Source organism: Hydractinia symbiolongicarpus, chromosome 14, assembly GCF_029227915.1.
Source record: "Hydractinia symbiolongicarpus strain clone_291-10 chromosome 14, HSymV2.1, whole genome shotgun sequence".
NCBI lineage: Eukaryota > Metazoa > Cnidaria > Hydrozoa > Anthoathecata > Hydractiniidae > Hydractinia > Hydractinia symbiolongicarpus.
Window position 1 is genome coordinate 9822359 of NC_079888.1, and position 12700 is coordinate 9835058.

Genomic DNA, 12700 nt, shown 5'->3' on the forward strand with positions numbered 1-12700 from the left:
CTGGATCTGAAGTCTGGTAAATCCTGCAATGAGATTATGCCCACCTAACAAGATAAACAAAGAAATAAGGATGGTTAAAAAATTCGCACCCTGGAATAGCTTTTAAGTTATGTTGTTAATAAGTTTATCAATTCGGAAAGAAATATACCAAACTTAGAAAAAAAGAACAACTAAAGGATGCTGGTCAAGATGGTAAAGTGATCATTCTATCACTTAAGTGAAGGCTTCGAACATGCTTAAAAAAGAAAATAATGTTGTGTTTAAAACCATTCGACTTTAACCAATATGAACTACCAACTAACGGACCAACGCTCGCATATAGTCTACCAGTCCACATGTCGTTGTGGTAAGGCAAGCTATGTCGGTAAAACATTGTTTTGAACATGGTACGGCCAATGATAGTGATGTGTTCACGCTCATATTGATAATTACCTACAAAAACAATTTTTATTAAATCTTTACGCAACAAGATGAATTTGATTCCAGCAACGTCATTGTTAACTTCGTTAAGAAAAACACTATAATAAGAGACACGAATGATAATTAGTCAATCTTATTAAGTAAAGAAGCTGGATATATCAAATATTTGGAAACCTTCTCAAGATTGGCCTTAAAGTCTCAAGAAAACATTAATTATTTTACATTTATTTTTTTAATTGCTTACGATGACTTTTTAAACAATTCCAATTACTTTTATGTTTTTAATTATAAAATTTCTTCTTACACATTTTATTTCCGAATAATCTATTAGCTGCTTCCTCCAAGGTTAGTTTAAACACGACGTGGAGATTTCATTATTTTAATTTTTCTATCCTAGCAAAATGGCTACCTTATTCGATTTATCCTTTTTATATCATGTTATGTTTGTTTCTACTCCCTCTCCCTTTTTTTTGGAATCCCGAGAGTAATTTATATCTTTTTCAGAATAATTATCTATTTAGCATTTTAAATAAAAAAATCCCAAAAGACGTAAAATAAAAGCGTTTTTTTATTAATTAACAAAGAAATAATTAAGATTTATTCAAGCTCGTAGTTGTAAAAAGTTTCATATGTGAAGCGCAGTAATCTTATGATTTGAAAATTTCAGCTGGCAGAATTTATTAATGCAGGCAAGTTGTTTAATTGTTTGAGAATATCAACCTGTACAAAAAATGGTTTTAACTTGTACACAAGAAATTATTATGTACACTAACGATACAATATTCTTACGAAATTTATCAGACAGACAATTTTTTCCAGAAACTGTTCAAGTGGTTCTTGTAATATGTTATGTTTCTCTGTATACAGTCAATTTAATTGGTAATACTTCGATATGGATAGCTATTATTTCTCAAAAGACACTTCACACACCAATGAACTATTTTCTGTTGAACTTATCACTTGCACATATTGTTTCGGGTAGTAATGCTGTCTTCTTTGCTTTTGTAACAGACACAGGCTCAGTTGTGAATTCTCAAACTAGCCTGGACGCTTTGTGCGCTTGCAGCGAAGGATTATGTGTATACTTTACTGGTGTTGGTACATATCTTTTCACCTTATGTGGCATCAGTCTAAACAGATATATAGTTATTAAATATCCCACGAGGAGAAACCTTCTCATGAAAGGCAAAGGAGTTCTTTTATATAGTGTTTTCGTCTGGTTATTATGCAGTGGCATTACACTACCTTCTTTTGTTTCATTTCAATACAACAAAAATATTCGTTTATGCTTACGAAGCTGGCAACATTTTGAGCATCCTTTTATTTACCGAGCTGTCATGTTCACGATTTCGTTTTTTGTCCCGATCACTTGTCTTATGATCACTTTGTGTACAATCATTTGGAAACGTTGGAGCATCAACGAAGGCTTGGGCAGGTATGCCACAAATATCATTACACTGAACCTGCAAAAAGCAGAAAGACAAATAGGCACCTCTTTTCTAGTATTTTTTATCACCTGGCTGCCCTTTTCAATCTATTGGTGCTTGTGGACGGGAGGATATTTCAAAGGGTGTGATGGGAGCATCAACGCCATGAAATGGATCAGATTAACAGTTTTATTTTCAACACTAAATGGCAGCATTGATCCTTTTATTTATACTTTTGGTAGCACTAACTTGCGAGTAGCCGTGGTTTCATCTTTTAGAACAATCTTTCCACAAGCAAAGAACGGCCGTCTACCACAAAAAGAAAAAATGGACAGAATTAGAATGATGTCTGTAGCAACAATCTCGTCGCAAGTGTAAAATACAATGAAATATCAGGACCCCAGTCCCCAGTTAAAAAAAATTTAGACATAAACCTACTAATATAGGCATTGGGTCAAATTTTTGTCTGCATAAAAAGGCTGACGCTGGAACTGGATGTCACATCAGTTAAAAAAGTTTAAAAGTTTATACTTCTTGAAAAAGTAAAAATTTCAAACAGAAAAATTATATACGAGATTTTTTGTTGCTTGTGGCAAATCGGAGCTGAGATATAAATGTGCCTTGCCTAACTCTGACGTTATCCAAGAAAATGTAAGCATTGGCAAAAAAATAAACCCTTCTGCCTTGTTTGATGGTAATTATGTTTTAACTTATATTTGCATCTTGTGATAAAAAGTTAATTAGTACAGTTAATTTGTAAAACAAAACTGTATCAACTATTTTGTCTGATCTGTAATGGTGCTTGTGTTTTCTCAAAAATTTTCTGCAAAATCTGTATTTGTGTGCACCTTACCGCTGCATTTACGAAGGTAGACTTGGACCCCGATTACACGACTCTCCCCCCCCACTTATTATTTTATTAAGTGTAGATGATGCTTTAATTTTCAAGACCGAAAGAATGTAAAGTATTTCATGAAAATAACATTGTAAAATGGCTTCTTGCAAAGACGGTTGTTTATTGTCATCAGGTGCGGATCCAGGGTTAGTCAGATAAGTCGCGTGACTAAGTGTAAATTTGACGAAAAATGTTAGCCAAGCGAAGATGTCGACGATCCAGGCGTTGCAAACGGAGGGCGTTAAAAATTGTAATTTTTTTACGGCGAAAAGCCATGGTTCACAGCCCTCTCCAATTCGCCTATAGCGATGTTGACGTCAAAGTTGTGACGTCGCTACCATATAGACTGAGAGGCTTTCAAGTTATAGCTTACAGATTTTGACTGATTCATTTTGACTAATCAGTCACTCAGTCAGTCAAAAATCAAATAGCTATGGCCCGCAACCCTCCCCATCTCACCTAAGGGGCCGTTGACGTCAAAATCGTGACGTAATTTTCACACTCTATGCGTAGTCCAACAATATGTGGCCCGCAGCCGCCAAAGGAAATTTAGGTTCCGTACTGCGTGGTTACTGATAACCTGTTAGGCTATAGTTTTAACTCCCATCCGTCAGGATTAGTCAAAGACTCACGCCTTTTGACTTGGATTCTTTCCGTACTATTATTGATTATGGCCGCAGCAGATATGTTGGCGCGGGTGCTTACTGATTTAAAGTGTGATAATTTTGAATCTGTTCGTAAAATGCAAAAAGAACTTTTAGAAAGTGTTTATTCTCGAGCATTTTTGTTGTCTGGGGATATTTATCCCTTGGTTGGTAAGAGTCTTCATCGGAATTTAGGTCCAGATATATACCTTCCATCTGAGGCGAGGTGTGAAGATAAAGGAATTATTGCTTTAAGGTGAGAAGTATGTTTTTTACTCTCCAACACACCTTGCATTTATTTAAAGGTTTTCAGTATATCTGCTACGAAAAGCTAGTTGGGGAGAGCTTTATACAACAGACTATTAAAACCAAATACAAAAAGATTTAATTAGCTAATAGCTAGGGCTAATACACCTTTACGATAATTCGGAAAAAATAACACTCCATCGTAGCTTATTTTGCAATCGGAGGAGGTAAACATTACACTTTTATAAGAGTTTATTAAGGAGAAAACACGTTTTTTCGTGATAACTTTTCTTGCCACGTTTTGTTTTTAATGAAAAGTACACATAAGTTGTATCTTATTATTATTAACGTTTCCTGAAAATTTTAAAGAAATTGATACGACGGAAGTTAAAAAGCTGGAGAAAACACGCTTTCGTCTCTAACAAACTCTCATAAAAACACGAGTTTTACCTCCTTTTTTCCGATATTGTAAAACAATGGAGAGCCGTAGGAACGCATGTACAATTGAATTATCATAAAGGTGTATTGTTTTTGTAATATGAGCTTTGAACAGAATTTTCAGCATTGCGGAGGAATTCTTTTTCAATTAATATTTGTGTTGTTATTAGAAGCAAGAACTTGACATCTGGATAAGTAAGGTTGGTGATGAAAATAAACAACTCTTCGAATGACTATTAAGAAACAAAGTTTGTTGAGTAAAAGGTCATGGTAAAATATATTATTTTTAGATCCAATCCATCAGGAGACTGTCTATACAGCTCAGCATCGTTGGTATAGGTATAGGTGATAATTCTCTTGTTGATGTTTTGAGAATCTTGACATCCATAGAACTTTTCTTGCATCCTTCCTTTTATTCCAATCATACTTGTTTTCAATTTGCTTTTAAAAACCAAAAGGCAAATATTTTTATATCTGAGAAAAGTTTATTCAGATTTTCCCTTTCCTATATTGTTTGTGATATGACTCTTTCTCCTGAGGAGGCAGTTAAAGCAGAAGCAATCAACAACTGTACCCCCAAGACATGGTTTCCTTTTCTATCAATACTTGCCTTGTCAACAGTAATAAAGAGAAAAATTAACACATTTTACCCACAATTCGGTTTGTTACAGTTTGTTACAACTTTCTTTACACAGTGTATATCGCCACACCCATCTATTTTACCTGATGAAGATCAGTTAAAAATTTATTTTGTTATGAAGATATTGTTAAGTCTGGTGTAGACTTCAAGCCAAATCATTACGTTCCCCTTTTTCCAGGTTGCAACTTTCTTAACTGAAAGTTGCATTTTCCTATTTCAGCATGCAAAAAGCAGTAAAAAGCCCTTCTTAATTCTTCTTTTAAAGTTGAAACGAAACTTGAGTTTAGCCCTATAAATAAACAAATATATCTGAACAAATACATGGGTTGAGGTGTGTATGTATCATATCACATGTATGTATATTTCATCTTCATTATCCTGATCTTTCCATATTCTTATTGTTTTTGTTATTATTGTGTTTTATTTTGCTGTCCATGGCTGGTGTGATCATTTGATTCACCTAGTCATGCTGATGAAGCCTGATATTGGCAGAAACAGCAGGAGTTTATAAATAATGAAATATATTCACAATTGTCTCACTTTATTGTAGTTAATCCCTGTTAATTTTAGTGGTTTTATCTATTTAAAATAAGACGTGTAAGACGGAGATTTGATTCTTATAAAAGATGTTCTTAGGAGATTTTGTTATAGCTTAGCGTTTCTTTTGGTCAATTTTATTAATAACTAGATAAATCGGAAGACAATTTTTCGGCGATTTTTGTACCCGCAAAGCTTAAAATTTAGCCCCCAGCTGCTAAATTCAAGACTCAGTCTTGACTAAGTCTTGAAAAAGTCTGGATCCGCCCCTGGTCATCTGTTTCAAATAAGATCCAATCCCTCCTTTTATTCCATCACCCCGCTTTATTATATTCTTACTAAATTTTTCACCCCCTGTTTATTACCGCCCCGTCTATTTGTGGCCTAAACATAGTTCACATGAACTATTCGAATGTGGTCCTGATAATCAAATGTATTAAGGGGCTACAACACGAAATTTCACAAATTTTACTCGTCAGGTTGCCATTTCTGATAAGTATTATTATTGAAAATAATTCGCTACAATTGAAAAATACAGGAAAAATTTGCAAAAAATGTCAGTTACTTAATAGCATTTTCTACAAAAAGGGTGTGATAACACAATTTGAATATTGCTGCGCCTTTCTCCCGCTATTTTAAACTTAGAGTGAGGATCCTTTTACTTAAACTTATTACCCTCTGCTAAACCATAAATTTAGGGGAAATAAAGCGCTGTGGGCGTTCTTAATTATACGCAAATTGTGAAAGTAGTTTCTTATGTAAACAGTCGACTCTTCAATTAACGGTCATCTTAAACATCGCATATCTCTAATGAACAAAAATTTGGAAAAACCAAACTCAAGGCCTTTCATAGAAGGGTTTAAATAGTGGACCGCTGCACGAAACAAACATTGCTGCTGGAAATCCTCTTTAACTAGCGAAGAGGAAAGGGAATGTTAATGTTCTAGTTTAATCAATTTGTTTAGACAAATTAGGCAGGAAATTTCTATTAAAAAATTCTTTCTTAGACAAAGTCAACAGTTGTGTCAAATTAAGAATTATTTTTCATTCTTTAACTCAGCTGAGTTGACCTAATAGCTTCCTATCAGGCTGGAATTTTAGGTTAAAAACATAAGGTCGTTTAAAACAGTAGAGACATAAGAAAAATGATGATTCTGGTTAGAATTTTAATATTCTTATGAAAAAGGTTGTAGTTCTTATTCCCCAATCTTTCGCAAAACGTTTTCAGCTGTATAAATTGTCCGACGTAAATATTCTTTTCCGCGAGGTCAAATTTTGTTCAAAATTCAACATAAACTTCTTGAAGAAAACTGTAGAAAAAAAAAAGACAAGAAAAAAGTCTGTGAGGTGAGATGAAAATATGCTTCAAAAACAGGCAATGCCTGACCTGCAAACACAGGGAAAAGCAGGCCACCTCTCGATGATCAGCTGATCTTAGTTATAGTGGAAACAAGAATGGTGAAGAATTATGTAGCCAAAGTTAGATCAATTAAAAAATGGCTGTTTACTGATGTTGTTTGAACTGGAATATTCGGCTAATTAAGAGCAGTATGATCAATTAACCTAATTTAGTCTGACTGGATATCTAAGTGGTTGGAAAGGACAACATTTGAAATTAAGTACCAGATCTTTAATAGACATTGTTGGCAATCACATCAAAAGTTGTTTTGTCGACTGTGATGTTTTTACCAAAAGTATGTTATTGTTAGCGGCAACTTTTTGTATTTACATGTGATTATAGATACAGGAAAAACACCATATTTATTGCGACAAATCCCTGTTCTTTCCAAAATATCTACGCAGTGCCTCCAGAGCGTACCACTCATTGCTGACATCGGCTAAGTTGAGCCGGAAGGCTCGACCTAGCAGTTCGCAGTATAGCTCGTTCTATATCTCACTAAATCTAATCTATCATATACTATTTACAACATACCGAATGATGCTAATGAGTTCGTTCAAGCCATTAGCGTCCTGTTGTTATATTACCGTGCTATTTTACAGCTTTTACTTACGTTATGTACAGTTTCTGATGAAGTATCTCATTTTAACACTAGCAACAGCTTATGGATAAAGTGTATTTACTTCCTAAAAGAATGATAAGGAGAAAACGATGAACAAGAAAATATTATTGCAGTGTGAATTGTCTCTACTAGTCGTTAGCCCGTAGAAAATCCACGGGTTCACCCGTCCTTTTTATACCGCATTGCGTGCTTCTCGCTATTGCGCAGCTAAGCTACCATTTTGCGTGACAGACAGACAGACAGACAGACAGACAGACAGACAGACAGACAGACAGACAGACAGACAGACAGACAGACAGACAGACAGACAGACAGACAGACAGACAGACAGACAGACAGACAGACAGACAGACAGACAGACAGACAGACAGACAGACAGACAGACAGACAGACAGACAGACAGACAGACAGACAGACAGACAGACAGACAGACAGACAGACAGACAGACAGACAGACAGACAGACAGACAGACAGACAGACAGACAGACAGACAGACAGACAGACAGACAGACAGACAGACAGACAGACAGACAGACAGACAGACAGACAGACAGACAGACAGACAGACAGACAGACAGACAGACAGACAGACAGACAGACAGACAGACAGACAGACAGACAGACAGACAGACAGACAGACAGACAGACAGACAGACAGACAGACAGACAGACAGACAGACAGACAGACAGACAGACAGACAGACAGACAGACAGACAGACAGACTACACCAAGAGGTAATGAAATCTTCCAGAAATATTTTGAAGCTTCAAACTGAAGAAGTTAGAAAGGAGGCTTCTATCAACTTGACGCTATTTATTTGTAGTGCGAAATACATACATAGATATAACAAAAAAAAGTTAAACTTATAGAATACAATATTCTATTCATCTCGGTGAAGTCTATTTTATATTCTAGTAACAAAATTATAAATGTCCATTTTTTTTTTCCCTGCCTCACAAGTTTTCGTAGTGTAGTTGGTTATCCAGGCGTCTAACACGTGCAAGGTCCCCCGGTTCAAAATGGGCGGAAACACTTTCTTTCTTTTTTTATCACCAACAATAGCAACAACAAAAAGAAAAGCAACAACAACAAAAACAAGAAAACCTGTCGGTTTGAACACACAATCCAATTCTAATAAATCAATTAGAACATGGTTAAAATCTGCCTATGCAAGAAAGCTGGACGGCTTAAACACTCACAACTGCCAGAAGGCTATTCTGACCTTCTGTCAGTTGAAACAAGAAGGTTTTCAACTATCTACGCTTTTGTAGAAATGTTCTATTATTAGGGGTAGCAGCAGTACTTGCATATAGAGGGTGGTGTCGATTAAAATAACACTGTATATAAAGAACTTTAACTATAAAAAAATATCAGTAATATTTTTTATTTATTTTCTTTTAATAAATTGTTTTCAAAAACCATGAAGAACAAAAGAATACACAATTAAAAACAAAGACACAACACTGGGTATGCGAAAAATTGATTCCTGTAAAACCCAATAGACAAGTCCTGTTTGTACCATTAGCACATCATATTACTGCAATTTTCAGTAACAAATTTGCAAATGAGAAAAAAATATCACTTATGAAATGCAAGGAATTTATAAAAAGTAGCAGCTTCGATGTGATTCTCAAAAATCTTCACAAACATATCAGAATAGAAGTAGCATCAGGAAAAAAAGTACAGGTACTTCGAACTTCAATCCTCAAAAATTGTGTTATTTAATACAACAATACAATAAAACTGAGAAAATGGAGCTGACAGCTATTCTCATAAATCTCTATAACAATATTATGTAAATAATTAATATATATATGTACATAAAATATATTAGGCAACCACATTGTTTTTCTTTCTTATATTTATTGCATTTTTTGAAAGTGAAAAAATATATGTCCTCTACCATCCTTTTATTACTCCAGCGATGATCTGGTGACTCATCTTGTCACATAACTTCATGGTTTTTACCGAGGGTGGCGATAAGCCGCAAACGCCCGCATATATAAGGGCGAGCTCGGGCGACTTTTTAAACTAAATTGACGGTTGTCCGCCGAAACCGCCCGCACTTTCCCGAACACGCCCGGACTCGCCGGAGCATTCCCGAAATGCAACACCTTGTAACATAAACATGGCGGACCGCAGTCGAAAGCATGCGCTTGAAGAGAAAGAAGTTGATAAAGTTTATGTATAAATTATTTATCAAGTAAATCTTATTAAAAACCATCAAAAACAGTTCTTTTAAGCACTTCGCTAGCACATAGTTAGTTCATTTTAATATTTATACTTTTTTAAATAATTTGTGGTAAATCTTGAGTGATTTTGTGGGTTTTTTTTTTTTTTTGTTCGGGCATTGTTCTTTTCTATGTGGAGTTTTTTGTATTCAGCGTGTAATCTTCTCTAACTCAATACTTACAAAAGTGTGCTCTTATTGTTCATAGTGTGCATACCAAGCTGTCCACTTGGTTTGTACTAGATTGGCAATATGACAGTTTTTTTCAGGCGAATACCTAAATTTTTTTCAAAACGCCGAACTCGCCAGAAAGCGCCCTCACTTTTCACGGGGTATGCAGCTTATCGGCACCCTCATGGTTTTTATTACATAAAATAACTTTGCTAAAATGCAGGTAATCAAAGTGGAAATTTTTCCCGGTTGAACAAAAGATGAATTAGCTAAAACGTCCCAATTTCGTGATTTACGTCTTAATTATGTGATGTGTTTTTTTCCAATGTGATATACGCTAGGCTCTACATATACATACTAAATAATATAAAAGCTCCTACGCAGCTTATTTCTCTTCGATTTAAAAAATCTCAACAACATAACAAATGCAAAATTCTGGACTTCATTGGCGATAAATTTGTGATGTAACCAATGATGTTGTTGTCTATAATAAAGTGAAACCTTGTGTTTACAATTATACTTAATTGATGTCAAGACTTTTGGGGTGAAGAATCATCTGAAATGACAAATTTCAAGATGAACGTATCATCATAATGGAGATACAAAATCATTTACAACACTGGTAAAAACTTTAGAAATAGAATAAAATGGAATAAAATATAGTCTGCAGAATGAATTTCGAAATACACCTAATTTAAATATAGCTAGCTATAAGTTCCTCATAATTGATGCAATCAATATGTTTTAAGGTCCAAAATGATATTAAATCAATGTAAAACCATAGTTGAAAGACTAAGATAAGGACTAAATACATACATTAAAATCCACGACAAGTAACCAGTAACCATCCAACATCCAACATATGTAGAATAAAACTCATAATGGCAGAAAAAATCACTCAAACTTTTGCTCGGAAAGCGAAATATGCGTCTTTTGCACAAAAACGAATAAACGGCGCGCCATTAACTTTTCGTTCCTGAAGTTTCGTTTCCAAAATCTAGCCACCTAAGGTATGAGTCGGTAACTTGTACAGGAACATGAAATACGTTTATCTTAAGGTAGAAATAATAAATACAACATTATGAGCACTAGATCTTAAGACATTCTTTTAAAAATCAATGTCAACCCGCTTTATAAATAAAATTTTTACCGCCTCTGCTAGTTTCTCATGTAATCTTGCACATGAATTGGCTCCGCATAAAATATTCACCATTGTGTTCATTTTTTATTCCGAGACGAAGAAAGGCTAAACCAAACACAGATTTCTGCGGATTGTGTGAATAATATATTAGCAACAAACTGCTTGCACTGCACAATACCCGTAAGTTTTGGAGCTTTCTAAAGCTTGGTTCTCACTATGAGCGAACGATGAGCTAACCATAGTGCGCATGACGCGCTAAGATCTTAGCCCGTAGTGTGAACGTAAAAAGTACCTGCTTAGCTCAAAATTTTTTGATTTTTTTTTCCGGCAAACAGTGAGATCAGCTCACTTTCAACAATCTTCAAAGAAAGCCGACATAAATCGTGCTTAAAGCGTTTTTTAAGTAGTAGTATGTTTCATTATGAAAGGTCATTGTAAAACCATAGTCATAAGAAAAAGAGATTGGAAAAAGAGTCTTGAAAAGAGAGCGCTATAACAATAGAAGCATTGTTTTGATCCTTTTGTGGCTGTAATTAAACTAGAACCCAGTTTTCTACAGGCACGGTAAATTAGAAATGGCGGTTTTTCTGGTTCAGATTACTCTTTCTGGTTGTAAACAAAGAATTTGATTTGATTTTTTTATTGATATGCCTGGAGATAATTGTTCACTATATGGCTGTACAGTATCACGAAGAGCTAAGTACAAGGGAATAGCTATTTTTAAAGTTCCAACTAGTGAAAATACGTTCGATTCACAGTGGAGGAAAAAATTGATAGCTATTGTCACCAAACATCGTGTGGTTGATAAAGTAATTCGTGACAGAATAACAAATAAAAGAATCTTCATTTGTCAACGGCACTTTATTGAAAATCAATATTATCGTCATGAGAGCAGAGTTACATTGAATCCTGGTGAATTGCCTTGCCTCAATTTACCCATCAAAAGCATTCCTTCTTCTTCAACCATAACAAAACCAAGGGAATCATCACAGTCAACGTTATTAAAGAGAGCTTAACATCAACCTCCAGAAATTAAAACACCTGAATATTTTGAATGTTATCAATCATTTTCTGAATTTTCTTCCCGTATTCAAAATCTCAGACATGCCGAGTGGCAACATAATTATTCAGAGAACAGTGTTCAATTTTACTGCAATGATGATATTCATATGGTACCAAAATATGAGATTTATGTTGATACAAGTCTTCAGTTTAATGTCCGATTGCTACTATGGAGTCTTCCTAAACAACATCAAATTTATAATATCTATGACCACTCAGTTAAAAATATCACGATTTCTAATTTGATTAGATACATTTCGGGTTTCTTTGTTTGTCCTGGTTTGCCAAGATCATTTTCTGGTAGTTGCATTGAACATACTGCACCTAAAAAACTTAACCAAACAATAGACATATTACCAAATCCTCTTTCTCAAACGAAATGGCATCGACCACCTTCCTGCCAATTATTAATTAACACTGAAGACAAATGTGAACTGTGTTTGAAAGCTGATTCTAGGGAAAAACTTAGTCTTCAAAGAAAACAAGAGAATTTATCCACACCGGCTCATGATAAAGCTCCTGTTTCCTTAACATTTCCTCATCATATAAAATTGAAACTTTAAAGTTATACAATTGAGAACAAACAGTTAAAAGCTGACAAATTTAAGATGAAGATAAAAGGCAGTACCTGTTGATGATAGTTTGAGCAAATATATGATGAATATCATGTCAAATGCAGATTACGAAAAGATGCCTGAATTTATGCAATTCTTTTGGAGTGAACAACAAAAATATCTTTCTTCATCAAAGACAGCTGTTAGATATCATCCTATGATTATCCGGTATTGTTTGGGTTTAGCCGCAAAATCGCCTTCGTTTTATGATG

General features: G+C 34.7%; 1 protein-coding gene across 1 annotated transcript; it reads left to right on the top strand.

The window, feature by feature from the left end:
- Window positions 1-1013: 1013 nt before the first annotated feature.
- LOC130626149 (neuropeptide FF receptor 2-like) lies at window positions 1014-4379 on the top strand. Its single transcript, XM_057441254.1, has one exon. It carries the CDS (start codon window positions 1152-1154, stop codon window positions 2223-2225), a length of 1074 nt encoding a protein of 357 aa, XP_057297237.1. The 5' UTR covers window positions 1014-1151; the 3' UTR covers window positions 2226-4379.
- The last annotated feature ends 8321 nt before the right edge of the window (window positions 4380-12700 follow it).

What these genes read in the sequence shown, in the direction of transcription:
- LOC130626149 (XM_057441254.1), top strand. Translation starts at nt 1,152, where the DNA reads ATGGTTTTAACTTGTACACAAGAAATTATTATGTACACTAACGATACA.